The sequence below is a fragment of the Dermochelys coriacea genome, chromosome 16 (assembly GCF_009764565.3).
Source record: "Dermochelys coriacea isolate rDerCor1 chromosome 16, rDerCor1.pri.v4, whole genome shotgun sequence".
Lineage (NCBI taxonomy): Eukaryota > Metazoa > Chordata > Testudines > Dermochelyidae > Dermochelys > Dermochelys coriacea.
In genome coordinates, this window is record NC_050083.1 from 14,727,829 (window position 1) to 14,750,287 (window position 22,459).

Here is a 22,459-nt window from a genome sequence, read left to right on the forward strand (position 1 = left end):
ATAGAGAAAATAAATCATAAGATTGTCGAATCTATTTAAACCCTTATCTCTAGCAACATACTGAAACAGTTCGGGGGGGGGGGTATTTTTTAAATGTTGAAGTTAATACCTGAAATCTTTACTTTTAAATAGGAAATCTTCACCTGGGATGTTTGATTATATTGAGTAATAAAAAAAAAAGTCAGAAGTCCAGCAATAACAGTAAAAAAGTAATTGATAAATACTCCCACAACAAACATGCCAATTATCTTTTGAGAACACATTTTGAAATTCACAAGTAATCTCTCCCCAAAAACCACATTTATGTCAGTAATCTAAGTTATCATTTACTAGCATAGTAAGACGGTAGGCTGTCCATATGAATGGTGCAAAAATTAGTCCGATGGGTCAGACACATCCCACCACATCTTCAAAGACTTTGCCTTTTGAGGCACACTTTTCATAATGTTTCATTCTGACCACCAGGCCTTGCATCTCTTTGTTGCACTGTTTAAATTTGGTATGTTTTTTTTTTTTTTTTTTTTTACCCAGAGGTCCAAGAATTTCTTGAAAATGTTCCCAAATAGGGTCTTTTGTACAAGCTGCAGCCAAGACAGGTTTTTTCTCCAGTTCCCCAGTGGTGAAATCAACACTAGTGGCTGCACTCCAATTCCCACAGTGTCCTGCTTTGACATCAGTCTTGCTCCTTTCTGGTTGGACACTCTACTCCTTCTCCCTTGTTACATAACTTCCCCCACCAATACCTCCCAGAAAACAAAAGTAGTAACCACGGTCTGAGCCTTCTGCTCATGTAACCCACGTGCCTTTTAGATTTTATTTGTTTAGCAGCAGAGGGAAGCAGCTGAGAAATTAATGGATTTCTGTTTTTTGTATCTCTGTGTATACATGCAAGGAGACAGAGCAAGGCCATTTACTTGAAGTACCCAAAACCATCCAGAAGCAAGGCCTGCTAGTTACTGGACAGATCAGTATTTTTCCATGAGCTGGTGAGCAAGTTTCCATGTTGGGTGGAGTCATAAATATTTTTAATTTGAGATTTGAACCTATCAGAGCTCAGGTAGGGAGAAGCTATAAAATAGGAGTATGAGACCACCCAGGTGGGCTCAGTGGATGAGCCTGATGCACATGATGATGTCTTCTGGAAGAAGAGGTAGAGTCCCAATGCCTGTGGTGACTTTGCCAGTCTCTTGCACCCAGTAGCATAGCCTCTGGGCCCCCTACAGGATCAGGCCATTAATATAGCACATAGCCTGTTGTGCTATATTTATATAAAGCTTGACCTCAAACGTTAGATGTTTTCCCCGAATTCTTTTTTATATAGAAAAGCAGCCTTGAACTTAGTTTTTGACACAAGCTCATGGATTCAGCATTTTATTTTATATTAAATATTTTAAGATGATATAATAAATTTAGGCTTTAATATTTTGTTTACATTCAGATTTGATTTTAAATTTAAAAAAAAATAAAATTTTAACTTTAAAAATAAAAAATTTATCTATCCTGATTGGGGGGGAAAAGCCTGGAATTGAGGGTTGGGGTTAGCATGGAAAACCTTGCTTCTACCACAATGCTTGATAAGGGTGAGAAGTGCTCAGAATGGCTGAGCATGAACTGAGTGCACAAAGAGCTCTTTTCTTCCTGGATCTTTTCTGCAGGTTCTAGCTAATGGATCTGTACCCTGGATACCCATCCTTGTGCTGTTCTGAAAGGGCTCTAGGGCTGCAAAGCTCCACTGCTCTTTGTGGAAGGCAGTGGGGGATAAAACAGCCTTTTGTGGCTCTTCCCAGTGCTGTTACTCATGATTTGAAAACCTCTTTACATACTAGGGCAAATCCTTTCCTCAGCCACTTCATCTTTGGACCCTCTGTGACATTGGCCTGTGACAGCAGAGGGCCTTTACTTTGCAGATACATGCATTTGGATTCTTTTACGCTTCCTTGAATTTGGACAACGTTGTTTGGAGGTTCAAGATGATTTGAAGCAATGTGTATTTCAGCTGAGGGATTCCAGTAGTTCTCGAGGTAATTGGCATCTGAAAGGGTTAACTTTTGGCTTCTGTGAAGTCTTTGGTGCCAAACAGTGTACATTAATGCTAAGGTTTCTGGTTTGCTCTAAGGAAAGCTAAGCAACTTGCCCTGATCAGATTGAAGCCCAGCAACTAAAAGGACTTTGAGTTCATGCATACCTGCCAGTTATAAAAGGATATTCTGTTTGAAGGCGTGCATTTATATCTACTTGCTGAAATAAACCTACAGAATCAGGAAGGCAGCTGTGACCTACGTTAACAGCACTTCTTTGAACTGCTTCAGAATCTCATACGGAGATAAAGGCCAGGAATTCCCTAGTTTAGTGATATTAGTGGTATTGATTATATCATGCAGTTTAAACTCTACTTTGCCTTTTTTTAATGTGGCGAATTAGAAGTACAGGTACTGGGGTCAGGAAAAATATTGATGGAAATGCTGGGGTTTTTTTTCCCTTCAAGGAACGAGATGGCTTTGGAAGCCTGGCAGTACCCCGGGGAAGAGGTCGTGGTCGTGGGGACTGGAGTGTTGGCACACCTGGAGGGATGCAGGAAATAACCTACACGGTGCCAGCTGATAAGTGTGGCCTTGTTATAGGCAAAGGTAGGTGGTGCTGACATGACGCTCTGCGATGTAATCTCCATCTCAGATGGGGGTTCCTAAATGTTACTGGAGTGGCTGTGGTATTTTCAGTATGGAAAATGGTGGTTCAGTGACCATGATCATACAACACAGGAGAAACCGAGTAAGCATAACCACCCAGTAAGGCAAATGCTTTCTGTACGCTTCCTTCTGATGCCTCATCTCTCACAAGTGTACTTTCTAGGCATTTTTGCATGCAGAAAAGTCATACTCTGAGTTACCAGGTCAGGTGTACATGTTGTGCAAAGCAGCTATTTCATGAAAAGATTTAGGTCCTTTTAAGGACCCTTTCTAGCAGAGTGGTTTAATGAGCAAGTTTACCAGGGGACAGGCAAAACCGATGCATTTCTATAGTGGTACTTTGTCTTGTATTTAGTTTACACTCCATCACACGGTACTTCTTGTTGGAACGAATGTTGTATCTCCTTGTGCATGGAGATCAGCAAGTGACTACCTGTAGCCAAGCTTATGTAGTCACCTGTAAGTTAGAAGTCTGTCTGGAAACAGCAAGATCTAACCTACCCGCTGAATTTCATCTCCTGGTGCGCAGGTGCCCTATGAGTGCCTCGGACTCCTGAGCATGCCTGGAGTCTGTAGTTTTCTGTAGTTGGCATAACACCTGCTGACTAGTCATTGAACTCAAGTATACCAAAGTAATGGAAACATTTGTGTTCCCTTCTTAGAACAGTTGTGTCCCAGTCAAACAATACCAAAGGCGAAGGCTCCAACAGCAACTGTAACTTGGCTGTGTCTTCATGTTCATAAAGTGTGCACCATAACTACGCTATATTTAACTAGAAACAGGAATAGAAATACTGTACTGGTACAATGCACCTGAGATAATGTTGGAATATAGATTTGGTGATTTTTTTTTTAAACTACAATAACTCATGAAAGTACTTTGTATTTAATTTCTCCCTACTCTTTAGAAAAGAACTATCTGTGTGCTTAATGTTAGCATTTAAATAGTCACAATTCGGCTTTTAGCATCCCCGGAGTTGAGGTAAATCGAGTAGGTGTGGATTCCCTCTTTGCTGCTGGCAAAGACAATTTTCTGCCCGGCTGGATTGCTGCTTCCCTGTTACAGGCATCACTATGCCATAAATGTATCTTTGGAAATAAAAGCTTGGAATTTGCAGAATGCAGCCAGAAGTGTGGTGGTTCTCTTGAATTCAAGAGAAGAGGCACTGTTTGTTTTTTCTCCTTTCTTACTATTTTCTTCTGCACTTGGTGCTAGTGTGGTTTTGAGGGGATTTTGTCACGTGCCAGTGACATTTAGCTTCTCTCATGAAGTGTACCAGCACTCAATACCAATTATCAGTGGGCAGGATGCATGTGCTGTGAAAATCGCAAAGGAATTGGCCTTCATTAAGACTTTTCAGATGCTGCTGTGAACGTGCTGACTGCTTTAAGAAAGTTCAGTTATTTTAAATTAATTCCCTTCAAACCTCCCCATTCCCAGTCTCTTCCCCTTCTCCTCTTCTCTCTCCCCCACCTCCAATAAAACCCTTGAGAGTTTCCTTAAGGCTTTCTAAACAGTTTCAGACTTTTTGCTGTAACCCTATTCACAAGTGTAGTGAAAATGTATTAGCAATGCAAAAAGTGCTTTTGTTCCCTCATAATTCAGAAAAAGCTGAAGATACTGTGCTCAGTCGTTCAACAAAAAATTCTGTCAGGACAGAGACCAAGCAAAGGAAAGTTATTCTCAAAAGGAAAAGTTGTCAACATGGTAAAATATAATAATGGAAACTACCATTGCTATTTTTAACTATTGCAGTAGCTACCAGTAACCATTAGAAAGTACAGAAAAGTAACTTGGGTTTCCACAATGTATAGAAATGTTGTCTCTTTAACATAAGCACTGTGATCTGGGGGAGTGAACACAGGGTTAGGTGTAAGAAGCTCCTGAATTCTAATGCTGGCCCTGCCAGTCTTGCTGTGTGATTGTGGGTGTAAGCCATTGTACTTTTGTTTCCCCATCAGTAAAATGGGACCACTTACCAGAGGCTTTCAGAGGATTGATTATTAATGACTGTACAGTGCTTTGAACATTGGAAGTTGTGTAATATTTACTTGGGGTATTTACACTTGTATTGTTGTTTTATCTGTTTGTTGAGAGTGATGGCTGTAGCTTCGTCTCCTGGGAGTCTTGGATAAGAAATGGATATGGCACATTTTCAGAGCCTTCTGTGTCAGTCAGTTCTCTTCCCACATGCCCACTATTTCTGCATTTGTTGCTCTTTTGTCACCTGTATGTCAGTGGGGATGTTATCTCCAAGGTTAATACTCTTTCCTATGGATGGCCAAATAGGAATCCTCTATTCTAAAACACCTAGGCCTAGCCAGGGATAAGGGGTTTAGCTCTGTGGCACTTGGCGTATTGAAGCTAAATTTCTGGATGGGTCAACCAGTGAAACTCTAGGGGCTGCGTCTATAGAGAAATTAAGAGCAGAGTCCCAAGTTGGCTCTTTAATGGAAAATTTCCATGTGAATGAGATTCTGTACTGCATCGGATCAAGAAGAAATCACTTAATCTTATTATATTTTAACCATTTTCTGCAGTCGTTCGCTACAGTCTTGAGGCTGATGTGAAGGAAGACTCTGGGAAATGCAGCTCCGAGTAGGGACTTGGCTTTCTTCTTACTAACCCCAATTTTTTAAAAAAAAAAAAAAACATACAGTGGAAATGGATGTATCAATACAGCAGGGGTCACTAGAGCAATGTCTGTAAATTCCGTTGGTTAATCATACAGCTGTAAAGTAATTTATAATCCTGGGGGGGACAGTGTGTTTAAGATTAAAGAATTTGGAATAAAGTTATTTATTTTGACTGGAAAAAAATTATAAGTAACTTAATGAATCTATAAATAGGCTGCTTTAGAATTGGATCGTTCATGGTGGAAGCTCTGAATTTCATGTAATCTAGACTATTTTAGGTACTTACCTGGCCTCACAATCTTTACTGTGTTTAGCCTCACAAACATCCTGTGAGACAGGGCAATGCTGTTAACGCCATTGTCTTATTGGGAATCTGAGGCACAGAGAGGCTGAGTGGCTTGCCCAAGGTCACGCAGAAAGTCTGTGGCAGAACAAGGACCTGAACTCAGGTTCCAGGCTAGTCCCTCACCTTTGGACCATCCTTCCTTTACAGGATCCAAAGCTGACACATGCATAAGCATCATGTCAACAAAAGAGTAGATGTTAGTAACTGCAGTATTCCTTGTTACCTTACAAACTGTTCTTGAGGGGGTCAGAGGTGGAAGAGGAATTCGGGCCGTATTGTTACAAGCTTTGTATCTGCAGTGCATACAGTAACTGACCCCAGTGCCTTTTCCACATGGGCATGGTGAGCATTCTGTGGCTTAATAAGGAAAAGCGAAGGCTCACTGAAAGTTGTTTGTATTTTTTTCTTCTAGGGGTGGGTAGGTGCAGCTTTTCTTGTCTCAAAGACTTGGTGAAGGGTGGAGTGGAGAGCCATACAAATGTCAAGTGCTTTTTCTGTGTGCTGGTGCCTGGAAACAAACTGCAGCCTCTCAGGGGCCCCGCTGGATTTCCATGATAAATACAGCAATATTGACAGATAACGTGGCTGGCCCGGCTCTTGTCAGCTCTGCCTTTTAGCAGGTTTGATTAATTGCTTTACAATTTCACGTCCAGCTGGGGGGCCACTCCTGGATCATTTCTGCCCCCCGTCAGGTAGAAGAATGGAGCAAGCTGCCAAATAAGTCTATAGACAGCCACCATGCGCCGAGCGGGTGACTTCATTATGAAGGAAGGTGAACTTCTTCCGACACTGCAGCATCATGTTGGCTGCTTCATCTTATTTGTGTGCTCCAAAGGCACAGTGAGAAGATATCTCAAATGGGAGGGGAGTAACTTTTGGTGTGTCAGAGGGTGGGGGGCAAGAAGAAGAATTGATACCCAAGAATGTGCAGTGTTTAGAGGAACAAACATAAAACCTTTTATGAACAAGCCTGGAGATAACTCCCTTCGCTTGGTGCAGAATGGTAAAAGAAGAAGCTGATGGGAACCAGACCCACAATTAATAGCTTCTCCTAAACATTTTTGCTCTTGGTAACTTGCATAATGAAATGTGAAATGCTAATTAGGGAAACAATTTGAAACTAAATACATTGTGGTCATTTACAGCTGGGCAAGGATATCAAGTCAGAAGGGAAGATATTTAGAGCTCAGGAGAGGTTATACATAGCTTTGCTTTAATGATCACATTAGCATCTGTCACTGAGACCAAGTTCTCTTCCTTTCTATGCGCTCAAAAGTAGGCAGGCTAAAAGTGTGTAAAACTTTCTTCCATTCCATATGGCAGCTTAGTGAGCACACAAGCAGGCCCCAAGCCTCTCAATTGATTTTGCACACATCCTAACATGTTTAAATGAAACCAAATTCTTGTTTCAAAACTCTCATAACTTTCCAAATCACAGCTGAAATGGATGATTTCCTATTTGGCTGCACAGGGTAATTTGCAGGCAAAACAGAAGGATATGGCATAAAAACTTGTCTCTAATCCCCCAAAATGCTTCTAGAAAGAGTTAATTGCCTAGGGGTGACCCTTCCTCCCACAAAAGGAGGTATAGAATGTTGAAAAGGTCACAAGTTTTACAATGAAATGAACAAATGTACTCAATGTCTGCACTTTGTCTTGAAGTTGTGTTCAGGGCTGGTTTCAGGAACACTGGCAAAAACAGGGAAGCTACTTATGGATACACTTTAATCAACTTTTATGCTCAATTGCTCGTTAGTTTCCTTTTCTCCCCCCTTGCAGCGTATGTTTCAGCTAGTGGCCTTATCTAGGTCTGTAGGAATCGGAGCTGTAAAACTCCCCCCCCCCACCCCTTTTTCTCCAGTTGAGTGGCGCTGATCTGTAAGTTCTGTGAAATTCCAAAAGAAGAATTGAACCATTGTAACATCGGCTGAAGCTTTTGTTAAGCAAATTTCATTAAGAGACTGAGACCTTGCAAGTTTTTTCACGAAGTCAAGCCAGATTTCATTAGCTCCACCGTGCCTAAGAGTACTCTTGTGCACTCACTTATCTGAGAGAGCTGGTTCACTGTTCATATATGTGCACCAAAGATGCACCTAAAGGACATGTCTACACTTGAAAGTTATTTCAGAATAAGGTAGGCTGTGAATTTAGAGCCTGAATAATTCCTCATGTGGACACACTTATTCTGTGATAAGTGTCCACATGGGGAGCTGTTTTGAGTAGCTATTGTGGTTAATTTCCTCATGTATACAGGCCTGAACTCTAGCTGTGAAGTGACAGGCTGGCAACTGTGAACCTTGCATTGTTCCAGAAGTGTGTGTAGCCATTTGTGCTGCATTGCAAGTGGGAAGTGGCTGCAGGAGCTGATAGGATTTTAAGGAAAGCACCTCTTGAACATTGCATAACTATAGGAAAATGATCAGGTTTTGTCCTCACTGCTTTTTAAAAAAAAAAGTGTTTTACAGGGAGATAGGTAATGCGCATTAGCTGTCCTGCTGTCAAACAAACAAAACACCTGTTTCGCCAGTGAACATGTAGCCTTAAATCAAAAAAAAAAAAATACAATTAACAATGTATCTGTCTCAATTACTTTTCTTGCAAAATAATTTCTGCATTTGTAGTGATTATCTGGCCCTAAGGGTAAGAGATGATTAGTAAATTAGCAGGAAGAGTCCTTGTTGTTGTCTCCATTATTCACAAGATATGTGCCCGTAATACTGAATTTGGTTAGCAGCCCAGCAAAGTGTGCAAAGGCACTATGGCACATACCCTTCTTCAGATGTTAAGTGCCATTGGCTGACCCACTAAGAGGCAGAAGTCTGGCAAGTAGCTGCAAAGACTGTCTCTGGGTGCACTTATAAATAAATGGAGAGGGGTGTTGTGGGGATGTGAGCCAAAGTATTACGACTATATTCACTATAGTGTTTCCTTCACTACTTAGGGCAGGCACAAGGGTAAGGGGAAAATCTATTCCAGCTGTAGGACATAGCTTTGGAAATCCATGATAATCCTCTCTCTCTATATAAATGAAATAATGAGTTTTACGTTTCTCTTTTCTGCAGGTGGAGAGAACATCAAGAGCATAAATCAGCAGTCAGGAGCCCACGTGGAGCTGCAAAGAAATCCACCTCCCAACACAGACCCTAGCGTACGGATATTCACCATCAGAGGAGTTCCCCAACAGATTGAGCTCGCTAGACATCTCATAGATGAGAAAGTTGGTGTAAGTGTCATGTGGTATTGCTTCTGAATTGGTTTTAATTGGCGTTGATTATTTTTACTGATGAAGGTTCAGGTAGGTAGGGTGCACAAACTTCTGTATTCTGTGCTATGTTTGTGGTGTTGATACGCTGGCTTCAAAACAACTTGCTTGTAAGCAGACAGCCTGAAACATCCGAACTGGCCCTCCAATAGACCTGGATTAATATGGATGGACTTACTGTAGCCTGGAATGTTTCTCCCAGAAGCCTGCTTCAGTAATCCAGTCTGGTCTGCTGCTCTGTAATGGATGGAAGATCTAATGTTTTGCCAGAAGAGATCTTGTAGGATACCAAAAGGGTGTCTAAAATCGGATCTGGGGGGAGAAGGCCGAGTTACATTGCTACTTGGGGATTACAGAAGTGCACAAAGCAGATGGCAGGATCTCTCTGGCACTACAGACTGCTGTTACAATAGTGGCTCTATGATGGCTCTTAATCTACCTGTTAACAAAGCCATGGGTGTTGCAGCGTAATGGAACCAGGCCAAAGAACCTAGTCAGGTGAGACTTGGGTAAAAGGAGGTGAGAAAATACTGAAGTGGGACCTTGTAAAACTGAAAAAGCAGCCTTTATCCTGAATCCCTTGACGAGAGAGTTTTTGATCTTGGAGTACATATAGTGAAACACTGTAATACGTTCCTAAGTCCCATTGGCTTTCAGTGAGACACTTAGGAGCCTAAGTGGTTTTCAAAAAGGGGCTCCCAATTCACTTAGGCACTTTTGGGAATTTTACACTTTCAGAATTGGTGCCATGAGTTCTGTGGTATTTCCTGTGCTGTCTAGTCCCTTTTCTTGCTATTGTTCTAAACATAGTGGCTGGGTGTTTTGTTTGTTTTTTTGTTTTTTTTTAAATGGTGGAAGGAATTGTAACATTAAGTGTTTGTGGATTCTGTGACAGGGTACCAGCATGGGTGGACCTGGCGGTTTTGGTCAAAATCCTTTCAGCCAAGCACCTGCTACACCTCATCAAAAGTAAGATTCCACAAGTCCTTTGGACTCCGTAACATAGAGAGCATGAATGTGAACATTTTATATTGAGGCTTGAAGGTTTAAGAATAAGTGAAAACTTGTAGAAAGTCAGATGGAAGACTCCAGAATCCAAGGATGAGTGAGATGAAGCTTTGAAGCCCAATTATAGAAAGCTCCTAATTGGAGGTGCCAGTTCCTGCCACATCTAAGAACGCCCACCATCAATGCAGCAAGGGTGTGGAAAGAAATTTAAATTAGCAACAGATACTGTTGGTCTCAAGTCTGAGTGAGGTTTGATGTGCCCTCCTTTCAGCTCTTCTGATAGTAACTTAAGGAAGGCCTTCATGCTCTCTTCTCCAGCACTGGTCAGGAGTTCCCCCTGTTTTTGCATTAATTCTTGCCTTAGCAGCTGCTGACTCCTAATAATCATTTTGATGCTGTTATGTTTTTGTGCATATGATCTATTAAGAAAATGTCCTGTCCATCTCCCTCAGTGTATGGTATTATAATCCACAGTGGTCCTCAGGCATTCATGACACAGGGTTGGGGCAGCACCTACCAGACGTGGCAACAGCCTGGACAGCAAGTTCCAAGTAAGTGGTTAGCATTTTGGTTTGAGAAAAGTCAAAAGTTAATCTGTACTCCACGCAGGTACACAGCTGCAGGTTTTGTGAGATCACTCGTATGGAAGATGGTAGAAGAAGTTACACTTGAAGTGCATACAGGTGCACCCTGGAGTAAGGGATCAATGCTCCTGATTAGTAACACATTGAAGGCGTGCAGAAAACCTGTTATAAATCACTCTTTGCTGTTAGCTGCTTGTTTTAAGCATCCACCCCTCTTTCCTGCAGGAGCTTGGACTCCCTTCCTGCTCCCTCCTAACAAGACCCTTCCCACCTCTCTAGACTCTCTCTCCTCCTGCCTTCCCCAGTTGAGTACTGGACAGCACCATTTCCTCCCATTAGCCACAGCCTGTCATTAGCAGCCCACCTCCTTTCTGCTCCTGACTGTCCTGAAACTCTTTGCTACTCACCTGCTCTCCTGATGTGAGCTGCCCTCACCACTTGTTTCGCAGCCTGAAGGAAAGATTGGGATTCTGGTAGGAATGAATGAACAGAAAGGAGAGGAGGTTGGATGGTGAAGGGGGAAGAGGGTAGGATTAGCTCCTGTCCTAGTTCCACCTCCCTGTGACAAAACACCCCCTCCCCCCCTTACTGGAATAAAATGTCCCTGAAAGGTTGTAAGTACAGACCAGCACCCAAGCTGGTAAACACTGGGAATTAGTCAGCGCCTTACCGGTTAAACAGGACAAGTAGGTCACATGGCTAAAAGTAAACTACATAAAGTTGTACAAATTCATTGTTGGTCAGAGTTCAAAAACTTCTGTCCTTCACTCCAGTCAGCAGGCCAGAAAAGCAGATCTGCAGCTGTTTGCGTCCTGGACCTAGTGTGCTGCTTCGAGTGGCTGTTGCTCCGAGCCAGGCGTTTGACCTCCTGATTGTTTAAACCCCCAACCCGTTCAGATTGGGAGAACAACAGACCCTCCTTAGTTTAGGTGGCTCCAGCAGGGCCATTGTGCTGCGTGTCACTCTAATACATGGAGCAGTCATTTCATGCAAACACCAACTTCGGTTTGTCAGCAATCCCAAAGTTGTTAATTTCCTTTTCTGGTAGAGATGTTTTCACTTTAACTCTCAACAGAGGCCTAAACTTTCAGATCAAAAGGCAGCTGCTTTCCGAAACTCCTTATGCCTTCCCTCAGCCAAAAGATGAATCTGTGCAGAAACTCAATACAATTCTCTTCACCTGTGTTGGAATGGTGTGGGGTATTTCAGGTGTTAAGAGAACTTTCTGTACATTTTTAAATACTTGAATAACTTAAGTTTTAAAAATAAGCCTTTCAGACTTCTCAGGAATGGCCAGCGTCTTTTTACGTGTTAAGTTTGGTTTAGAAATAAGAATCTGAAAATTGGCTGCTGCCTGTAGCATGCAGTTTCCCCCTAATAGACCACCTCAAGATGTAGCATTCCGGCTATACATACTGCCTGGAGAGCTGCACAATGATTATAAGTACAGCTGTATCCATATTTCCAAGATCAGAGACTAAAATTTGGTGCCGTGGAAACCATAACTCCGAATATTCTGCATCTTGTTCATGGAAATCCCCTGCCATGGTACATCATTAACTTAACCTTTCTAATACATATGCTACAATAGCATAAAGGGGCCCCACTTGGGAACAGGGGCCCATTGTCCTAATCTCTGTACAGACACTTTCAAAGACAGTCTGTGCCCCAAGGAACATGCAGTCTAGGAAGCATTGAACTGTAGATAATTACAGTGGATATGTAGTTCAAGTAGCTTAAAATAGTAAAGTGTTGCAAGCACCCAAATGTACTCCTTCACCAGGTAGCATTATAGTAAGGTACTAGTGGTATCTAATGTTTTATTGCTATCTTTACTTTGTAACATCAGAAATATGTTGCTTGCAATTATTTTCAGTTTGCTTTGGGTCCAGGAGCCTGTCCTGGGTTTTAGAATCTCAGTCATAACTTTCTGACTGAAAGATCAAACGCCATGTCCACAATTACACTATTTTCTGCATGGGGAAAGCAGTCAGTACAACTCGGCTAACCTGCTAACATTACTTGAATGATGCAGGGAGGGGTACCATTAATATCTTAGCTCAGATCCCAGGATGGGGGAGTCATCAGGCAAGCTTCTTCACCATTCTTGTATGCTGGAGGCTCTTATCTTTGCCTTCATATAAAAAGGCTTTGGGTGTGCTTCCTTTTACATTTATGAAACATGCTGTACTTGCCTGAGGGTGTGTACGTTTAACCCTCCCCTCCCAATTAACTTACTATTTTGCATGAGAACAAGGGGAGTTCTTCCCCACCAAAAAAATCTGCACCAACTTTGCTCTCCAAGAGCAATTTTTTACAAAGGAAAAATCCTCTCCTAAAATAACCCTCTAGTACGTCTCCCACCCTTCCTCAAGCAAAGGTTTGAGAAGAGAGATGGGTTTTGCACCGGTCTTGAAGGTCAGCAGACTTGGGCTATGAGCCGATGGGATAAGTGAAGGCTGTTCATTGGCCACCCCTGCCATTCTCTGGGTCAGATGTCTTGCATCACTGCTATTAAACCTGGTGGGAATGTTGGCTGTTCCGTTCCATATCCACTTAGAATCCTCCATGTTCCTGTTTGTAGCCAGGCACACTCTGAAGGCAGTCTTGGTAAAGAGAGAGGACAGACAAGATAATGCTGTGCTTTAAGCAGACCTCACTGCTTTCTTCTCCTGCTGCAGATCACAATGGTACCCAGTCAGGCCAGGTGGAGTTCACCAAGGCGTGGGAGGATTATTATAAGAAACTAGGTAAATACCTGTCTCCTACATCGTCTTGTTGTTACACATAAAGGTTTATCTAAAATCAGCTTCTGACCATTTCCTTCCCAGCCTGTTCTAAAGCAAGTGTCACAGCCTGGTTTCCATGGTCTCATTAGCATTGTCAAAGAGCCAGATGAATCACTCTTCAGAACAGACCTCCTATGACCAAATTCTAGAATGCCCCCCCTTCCCTTTCACCAGCATAGCCCCCCTTGTGAGAGGAGGGGCAGACCCCCCAACCCTACACATGTATTTAGATTTTAATTACTTCTTCCCCATCTTAAATAAATTAACTGGCCGGGTAAAACATTTTGCCGTGAAATGTATTTAGCGGCGTGTCCTTTCAGCCCACTGCGGACTGTAATTCTCCTAGAAGAAAAGGCATTGAAGGGGGTCCTTTGTTGGCATTAGCAGGTGGACAGTCAAGGCAGCCCTGACCTCTGCAAGAAAAGGTCTTGACTTGTAGCTTTGGTCAAGTCTTTTAACCCGCTGTTATGCCCCTGGACAGGACACTGCTGCCCTGTTTCCTCCACCCACTTCACACTTTCAGTGTATTATGTTCACCCTTCCCCCCAACCCTGCCACTTCAAAGCTCTCTTCAGCCTGTGTTGTAGTGCAGGGCAGCACCCAGAATTGTGTATGGAGAGTGAAGGCCGTTAGATGGCCAGGAAGAGCAAGCTTCCTTTTTTTTTTCTTTGTGCCTCCCATCCTCACTCACCAGTCTAATGCATGCAGTGGCTTTCGTGTAGCACTTATGCATTTTAGTCCGCCTGGCTTTCCTTGCTCTCTAACTAGCACATTGTCTGTATTGCTCTTTAGTTAGTCCGCCGCATGATTCTCCTTGCTCTCTAACTAGCACATTGTCTGTATTGCTCTTTAGTTAGTCCGCCGCATGATTCTCCAGGTCCTGTGCATTAACCATAATGGTATGGGTAAAGGGGGGTGCCCTGGGCCCAGGTGGCTGGCCTCTCCCCTAGTTGAAGCTTAGACATGCTGAGCCCATTAATTGGATTGTTTGACTTTTTTTTCCAGAGGGTACGTATGCTCTCACTAAAGAAGTGGCTGCAGAAATGTTTTATGAAATGATTGGCTCTCTTGTGAGAGACCAGGCAGGGGTGAGGTAAAATCTTCTATTGGACTGGCTTCTTTTGGCCAGAGACACAAGCTTTCGTGTGTCTTCACAGTTTTCAGAAACAGTCTGCATCCGTTGCCAGCATATGCCTTACAACGGGGTAGCACCGGTGTGTTCTGGGACTTCTAGACTAACCTGTTCCACAGTGTGCGTCACTGTTGCTGGAAGTAGGTCTTTTGGATAGCTTCCAAATGCAAGGCACAGCATTGTGGGATGGCATTGGCCATGCTACAGAGCTTGCGGCTCCCTTGCCACGCTTCAACAAAACTGGGATAGGCTGCTCAGGCTCAGTTAACACTGAGCTAAAGACTGCATCCCAAGTACTGCAACCAGCTGGCGTGCCAAGCACCTGTAAGGTGCATGGGATAGCTGTTGTGTGTGGATGCAGGGTGTCAACAGACCCTGCAAACTAGGTATTCTAAGTGATGGCTCTTTGCAGTGTGCTTTCACTGAATGAGCAGGGGCTAATCTAGCCCCTCAGAATCTGTTCTGAGACTAACACAAAACGGCATAGTGATCTCAAGCTGGTTCCTTGGAAGCTCTGTCATCGGAGCTTGGCTTGGCAGAAACTGGGTTGTCAACATATTTTTTTCCCATCCCAGGTCCCCCTTTTTTGAATGTGAATTTAACTGCCAAGGACACAGGCAGTCTTGCTCACTGGCTCAGGCCAGTGCTGTTCAGTCTTCCTCCTCCATCATGGTTCTGCCAGTGCCCTTCAGTTCTCCTGTAGTACCAGGTAGTAAACATTCTCCAGAGGTTGCCGGTTATGTCATAGGATGGCTTGCAATGCTGGCTAACTATTTGTCCAGCAAAGTCAATTTGGCTTCAGCTGGTCACCACAGGTAGGAGACTAGTGTGCTGCTCCCTGAGGAAAGGATTTAAATGGGGACAACGCAGGCATCCATACTCTTTAAAATAGCTCTTCCCAAGCGAAGAATCCCACCTGTTGTAGCAAGATGTGAAGAGGAATGTTGAGGGCATGGGCAGTAGACTTGAAGCCAGGAGCTGTCTGTTGGGGAGATCTCACTAGCTAGAGACTTGTCATCTGTTCCTTATTGACATGCCCGTTGTTGTCCTCTTTGCACAGGCCAACAGAGCCAGCAGCAGAACAGCCAGCCTGATTACAGCAAGGCGTGGGAGGAGTATTACAAAAAACAGAGTGAGTGAAACAGGGCTGCTGGAGATGAATCCACTCTTGTTATAAACAGAGTTAGCTCTAATCCATTAACTTCTCTCCACCCCCTTGCATTACAAGGTCCCATTCCCTTACAAATCCCTTTTTGTGCCCTCCTGTTGGCGAGGGTGCATGTTGTTCTCCCACAGAAAGCTTTAACAGTGCTCGTTACTGCACCATCTCAGGGCAAGGTGAGGCCAATGAACTACAGTCCATAGTGGACTGTTCGTTCCCTTTCAGGTGCACCTCAAGAAGTTGGACTGTATTAGGAACATGTTTGCACATGTACCCGTGCCTGAACATAAGAACTGATAAAGGGCCTGAAGTGGGGTGGGGCTTGCTCTCCGAGATACAAGAAAAGCTCTACACTTTAGTGACTGAGTTGGGGGGAGGGGGCGTCTTCTCGTTGACATTTCGGAGGAATGCCACTCTGGCATCTTTCATGCCCTAGCTTCTGGAGCTATTGGATGTTCCTCAGCGGGAGGACTCAAAGGATGAACAAAGCACAATTTCAAAGCCAAGTATCCCTGAACAATGGGAATAATTGTTATGCTTTCAAAGTGCCGCACCAACTAATAACCTGCAAGTCTGCTTAAAATGTGTCCTATTCTGTCCAAATGGCAGGTGGTTGCTGCTGCTGAATTTTCAGATGTCTGCTGTATTTCAACATTATAAAACAATATCCTAAGTGTGTGTATGTTTGCTTGCTCTTGCTGGTGCTCGACTACCTGTGTTTCCTTTTCGTCATTCAGGTCACGCTGCCAGTGCTGCTTCTCAGGCAAGTTCCCAGCCGGACTACACAATGGCGTGGGCAGAGTATTACAGACAGCAGGCTGCCTACTATGGGCAGACACTAGGGCAGGCTCAGGCCCACAGCCAGGTCTGTATTTGTGTTCCACTGAGCTAATCTACTGCTGGAGGGGTTAGTGTAGTTTAGCATTACCCCAGTGTGGTGAAGGCCCCACCATGGCTATAGGCAATAAAGCTGCCCTGATGTCTGAGACCCAACTAAAGAGGGCAATCAGCTAACTGCAACCCGCTGTGCCTCTTTGTGGGCAGCTTAATACCTAACTGAGGGCTTTCATGGGCACTTGCATCACAATCCACATGCTACTATGATCTCCGCATTTCAGAGCTAATGGATGTACCAGCCTTGCACAAGGGTGCACATCCAATTCGCAGGGTCACGTCCACATGCAGGCTTTGACTTTCATGAACATTGGGTATCCTTGTGTGTGGGTTAAGTGTTCGCAAAAATACACACGCTTCAGAAAAGCTAGCCTGCAGTTCTAATGTCCTAACGGGAAAACACATAGCTGGAAAAGTGATTGAACTGTGCATATATGGTAGCTAATTCCATATCTACCTTATCTGTCACTCAAGCCCTGCAGTTCAGTTGCCATCTTTCCAGTTGAAGTTTGAGTAGGATTCATTTTGGATCTCACCATCAAAGCTCCTTTGGTCAGGAGTAGCTGTTGCCTGCAAAGTTAGCCTTGCTAAGGTGAACGTCTCTGGCATTTGGCAAGATCTGTATATGAATCTCACGCATACAAGTTATGAAGATGGCTGATCCCTTTTAAAAACAGCACGCCCTATTAAAATCCAAGTCTAAGAGCTATATTACTTACTGGCTTGGTAATGGGTTGCAGAGCTCTTCACCACTGAGTCACTGATTTTAATAGAGCCCAGCAGAGCCCCAAAGTTATTACTAGTTTGTGAAAATTGTTGTTTTTTTTCAACTAATACTTCATCCTTACTTTCTTGGGATTTCATAATTTTTCTACCAGCTCTGTGGCCAGCTGAAAAATCCAACAAAACTTTCATGAAGATTTTCATCAAACTTCAACTCACTTTTTTGTCAATCTGAATTAAATATTTAGTGCAAATTGCTCCCTTGGAAGTCTTTTACCAGCTGTCGTTATTAGCATATGATGGGTGTATGGTAACAAATGTGAAATGACTTGCTGATCTGTTAATTTGCTAGTGGGCAGATACCTCTCTCGGTGCTTCTGTTTGCACTATTTGCAGGGAAAGAAAGATGTTAAGGCCCATACGTTATGCTCCCACACCCCAAGTCTGGGCAGAAGCACACTCATAGGCAGTATAGAAAAGATTGCACTGCCATTGTCTGTGGATAATTCGTGGGTAATTCGGCACCTTTCATCAGCACTGAAACTCAAATTCTTAGAGAGACAAACGTTTAGCCATAAAATTACTGATGGTGCAGCGCACTGTTCTGCAGGAACCTGCATGCTCACTCTGGTCCCCAGCTTGCTGGAAATACCATGGGAGGGAATATTTAGTGTAGTTAAATAACTACCTTCTGGCTGATCTAGATGTAGTACTAAGGGGAGTCCGCTTCCAGTCTTCTATTGGAAAGTCTGGGCCTGTGGAGAAAGAAATAGAAAGTTCCTTGAGGGGGCATGGACTCCCAGGAAGAAAGCTCAGGGATAAGAGGTATTATGGCTGAGTTCTTGCAGATATTTATTTCTCAGGTATCCCTGTGTGGTACATATCCTATTTTGTTAGAACAGGAAATGTGGTGGGCAGGTGTTTTCTGGAGATCCATTTTAGAATTTGCTGCTGAGTAAGGCCAGGTCTACGCTACAGAGCCTAGGTTGGCGTAACCCCCAGTATAGACTGAGTATACTCTCAGGACTTTTTCTGTCAGTGGTAGGACCACCTCCCTGAACAACAGTAGCTATGCCAACAGAAGCACTTGTCTATAGGCCTAGCTCCATCTATGCTCAGGTTTTGCTGACATAGCTGTATTGGTCAAGAGGGGCAGGGGGTTAGCCTTGCCTTATAAAGCTGTGTCCATATAAGTTTTAAGTGTAGACCTAAATTGACTTTGTTTCTTTCTGTTTCTATGCAGGAGCAGTAGAACAATGTCCTTGTGGCAATTTTTTTTCTTGGAATCATTGTGGAAGAAAACCTTTTTGTAACAGAGGTTTCTAGATTTGCAACGTTTTGATGAAGACTTTTCTGTTTGTTTGTGAAACACTAGTTGTAGGATAATCTAAACTGAACTTTTCTAAGAATCAGGAACAATTAGTAATGTACTAAACTTATGGACTTGCTGGTAATTTTTTGTTTCCAAATTTGTAAAAACTCCGGGATTCTTTTTGGAAAGAAGCCAGAGAATTACAGGCACCAAAACGCACCCCAGAGCTGTGACATTTCAACATGTGGTTTTTTGTGTGTTTTTTTTTTTTTTTTTTTTCTTTTTAGTTTTCAATCTTTTCTGTTGCAACAGAAAGAGTGGCTTGGAAGTCTTAGGTGGTATGTAACAAATCCTAAAAAAAAAAATTTTAAACAGTATTTAAATATTCTTAAATATGTAAATTCATTAAATGTTTTACTTCTAATTTCTTGTATCTTGGCTGTCTTTTTGATTTTATTGCATTTTTTAAAAAACTGAACTATGGTATGTATTGTAATTATGTGAATTCTGTATTGAGACACTGTTTTGCTGTCAGGCAAGTGTGGGGGGGGAGGTATTTTGTAGGGTTTGTATAATTTCTAGAGTTCTAAAGGGTAATATAAAAATGTGTTAATTTTTTTAGCAATACATTTTTTCATGTCTCCATTGCTGGTTGCATTTATGTATCTAAGACCTCCAAGCTTGTTTAAAAAAAAAAAAAAAAAACAAAAAAACCCTTCCTCTATGCTCTCGGAAATATAAATACTGTTATTTTTAATATTAAAATGAATCCGCTATTAGTACCTTTAACAAACACTGTGGAACATTAAACCATATAAAAAGTAGTAACTATTTTTTAATTCCAAGGTGTTTTTGCTTTTTTCATTTTTCTTTTTAAATATTTTCTTATCTAATATTTGTCAAATTACCTAGAGAAATAAATGAATCTAGTATTAACCACAGTATGCGCTAAATAATTGATTTAATAAAAGGGATATGATTTCCAATGTTTACTGTAGTGTTTCTTGTACAGATAACAGTGTATTTTTAAAGGAAAAAACGGAATTGAAGCTATTTTTTCTTGCATTTTTAATTGACCTGCGGGACATTCCGTTTTGAAATGTACTGAAGTTACTGTTCTTGGGTTCTTTCCTTATTTTTTCCTTATAATGCTTGAAATGTCTAACTATAAAGAAACGCCATTGGATAATGTTGAGCATGATGTTAAAAAAGTGTTCCTTTTATTTGACTGACAGTTGCATTTTACACTCTCTATATAATAAAATTTCCACAAGATGTCTTGTGGGTGAAGTATTTTTAGTCTGCTTTACTCAGTTTGCTCACTCTCCTCTGAAAGTAACTAGAGTGAGCATGGGCTAACTGCTTTTACCTCGAGCACCATCTCAGCCCGCATACCTGGCACGGATCACATCAACTTAGCTCCAAATGATTTCATGTTAATGGTTTTGGATAACTCCGTTACGTTGACTTGAGAGCTTTAATTCCAGTCAAACTCTTAATGTCACATGGATGTCTTTTGAAATAATGGGACACAAAGGACTTCCAATATACGGTACTCTAAATGTAAATGCCTATGGCCAGAGAGATTTATTTATAGAAAACTTCCCTTTATTAAACAGGAATGATGCAGAAGGTTTGTCTACACCTACGTAAACACGGTTATTGCTTGTTAGTGCATTAGCAGAGCTTGGTTTTATAATCTACTGAACCTTTTGTTCTTCTCCCAAAACTTTGTCCTTTGTGCTAGGAAGTAGAATACTTTGGCTTACGCTTGCGATCCTGGAAGTGTCACCCCTCGGCACCCGGTCGTTGGAGCAAGGCAACCCTCCCTTACAAAAAGGTGGAAAGGAGTACGAGTCCCTGGGAATTAATGTATATTATGGGATAGCAATGTTCATTAATCATTGAACGACTTCTCCTTCCCCCTCAGGAATCTCGTGGGCAGGGAAACTTTCTCTAGCTGCAACCAACTCGGACTGGGCTGAATCACTTGAGAGAAATCCATTTTTTATGAGGTTCATGCCCCACAACTTAAATAAAGCTTTGTCCACCCAATTGCCTTCTCAAGCACCCAGGCATCTGTAGCAGAGTTGGCAGGGATTCTGGGGAGTAGAAAGAGATCCCATCTGTAAAGCAGTGACGTGGAGGCGTGTTGAGAGCCGGAAGAAAAGAGAATATAGCATCTTTAAATACACCTCCAGAGAATCAAGAGAGACATTGAAAGATGGAATAGTAAAAGCCACTTGGAAAGTGGGGGGAGGGGAGAGACTGCAGGAGGAGGGCATAAACACTGATGATGGGAATGGGAATTGGGGAGAGGGCATTACTGAGAAGACTTCCTTCTAATTCATCTTCCAAGCTCTGTGCCAAAACAGCATTTGGCATGGTTCACAGGGAGCAATTGTGTGATAATGAACCCTAAGGTGTCCATTAATTGAAGACTGAGTATTGCGGATTGTGCCAAGAGTCATAAATGGCACAGGATTGTGGGAGGATGCATTTTCTTAAATGTATCTGTAAGTACAGATTAGCAAGTCTCCCAAGTGAAATGCCCATACTATAAATTATGGAAAAATATCCTTCTGATGCAACCTTTTATTGAGGGGGTGGGGCAGCAAAAGAGAGAGTTTGCAAGCCTTTGAAATTCGGCCTGTCATTAAGATGGCGCCTGCAAAGCTGGTTTTTCATCAGCAGTCTGGTGTCCTGGAAGGCTTAAAGTGCTTGAAATGTTACCAAGTTCAGCAGTTGTCTTCCATTATTGCTGCATGGTCATCAGTGAGAGGGACACTTAGTGCAGGAGCAATTTAACGTGTTAGGTTATAAATTGGAGGTTCTCCTCAGTATCAGCCCTCCACATGCAGGCAGTTGGATAGGGCAGCCAGAAAAGTCTAGAGTTTAGTTTTCAGTGGGAATTGGGGGTGCTCAGCACCCTTGTAAATCAGACCCAGGAGTCTAGAAGAGGCATACGCTTTGCCTAGGGCAGAAAACCCTACCGCAAATGCTTCTCCAATCCTTCGTCCAATTCTTTTCTCGAGGCTCAATCTTTGTATATAGCACAAGGTTCTGTGGTTGTGGAATCTGCTGCAAGGTGATTCGCAATCAAGCCTCTGTCTTTTAATTTTAAATGTCTTCTCATGCTTGCAAAGAACTTGGAAACCATACATGTGAACTGAGGCAGTGCTTTCTTCTTGACTCTCCAGCCTCTGAACTTTAGAGCACATGCGTGAATTGCCCCTTCATCTCAATGCAAGTTAACTTGGAAACCTAAAGAAGATTTAAAGGTCCAAGTTAACTGTTTCACTGCTGCTGCTTTTAGCAGAATGAATTTCTCTCATGATCCCATATGGCACTGGGTGAGGCATGGAAGGCCAAGTCTCAAATACCCTTCTGACATCTTCCAGGTGTTCAGGCCTTGTTGCTACAAAACCTCATGAGAATGAAACAGACCAGTGTGAAACCGAATGCAAAGGTGATTGGCACAGGACCCGCGGTAACTTCCATGTGCTTTTATGTTGCATTAGATCACGCTTCTTCAAATGTCCGTGCAGTTGGTGCCACCTTTGCCTACTACCTCAATGGAGCGCCCATGCACCCTGTGACTTGGCTGTCGAAGGAAGGGCTAGTGTGTGGGGCCTCCCATGACCTCTCATAGGTGTTTCACCCTATGTAACCACCTTTCCGGCTGGGACAGGCAGCTTAAAGCCTGTGGGATGCTGACTCCATTGACCTTTAGTCTGGCCCAACCGGTGCTCCCTCTGGGTTGCTCTGTGCCAGGAGAGGTGTTTAAGGTTACTGCTGTGGATCGAAGGGCTTGGTGGTTGAAGGATATTGTGCTTAGCATGAGGAGTTGATGAAATGGGTGTCAGGCTTTGGCTTGTTCTTTAGGATCTTTTTGTAGGCTGTGGAGATGGAACCAATAGTGG

The 22,459-nt window shown here is 42.8% G+C and overlaps 1 protein-coding gene across 27 annotated transcripts in view; it reads left to right on the plus strand.

Annotated features, from left to right (window-relative positions):
- The window catches only part of FUBP3 (far upstream element binding protein 3), a 58,129-nt gene extending 38,300 nt beyond the window's left edge, over nt 1-19,829 (plus strand). For 11 of the 27 annotated variants that reach the window (XM_043498569.1, XM_043498566.1, XM_043498570.1 and 8 more), the window contains 8 exons: nt 2,486-2,627; nt 8,733-8,893; nt 9,828-9,901; nt 10,415-10,491; nt 13,206-13,274; nt 15,506-15,577; nt 16,345-16,472; nt 18,468-19,829. In XM_043498569.1, coding sequence (XP_043354504.1) covers nt 2,486-2,627; nt 8,733-8,893; nt 9,828-9,901; nt 10,415-10,491; nt 13,206-13,274; nt 15,506-15,577; nt 16,345-16,472; nt 18,468-18,476 — 732 coding nt within the window. In that variant the 3' untranslated portion in view covers nt 18,477-19,829. The remainder of the gene's footprint in view (nt 1-2,485; nt 2,628-8,732; nt 8,894-9,827; nt 9,902-10,414; nt 10,492-13,205; nt 13,275-15,505; nt 15,578-16,344; nt 16,473-18,467) is intronic. The other 16 variants (XM_043498576.1, XM_043498572.1, XM_038374461.2 and 13 more) reach the window with 5 other exon arrangements.
- Nucleotides 19,830-22,459: the final 2,630 nt, after the last annotated feature.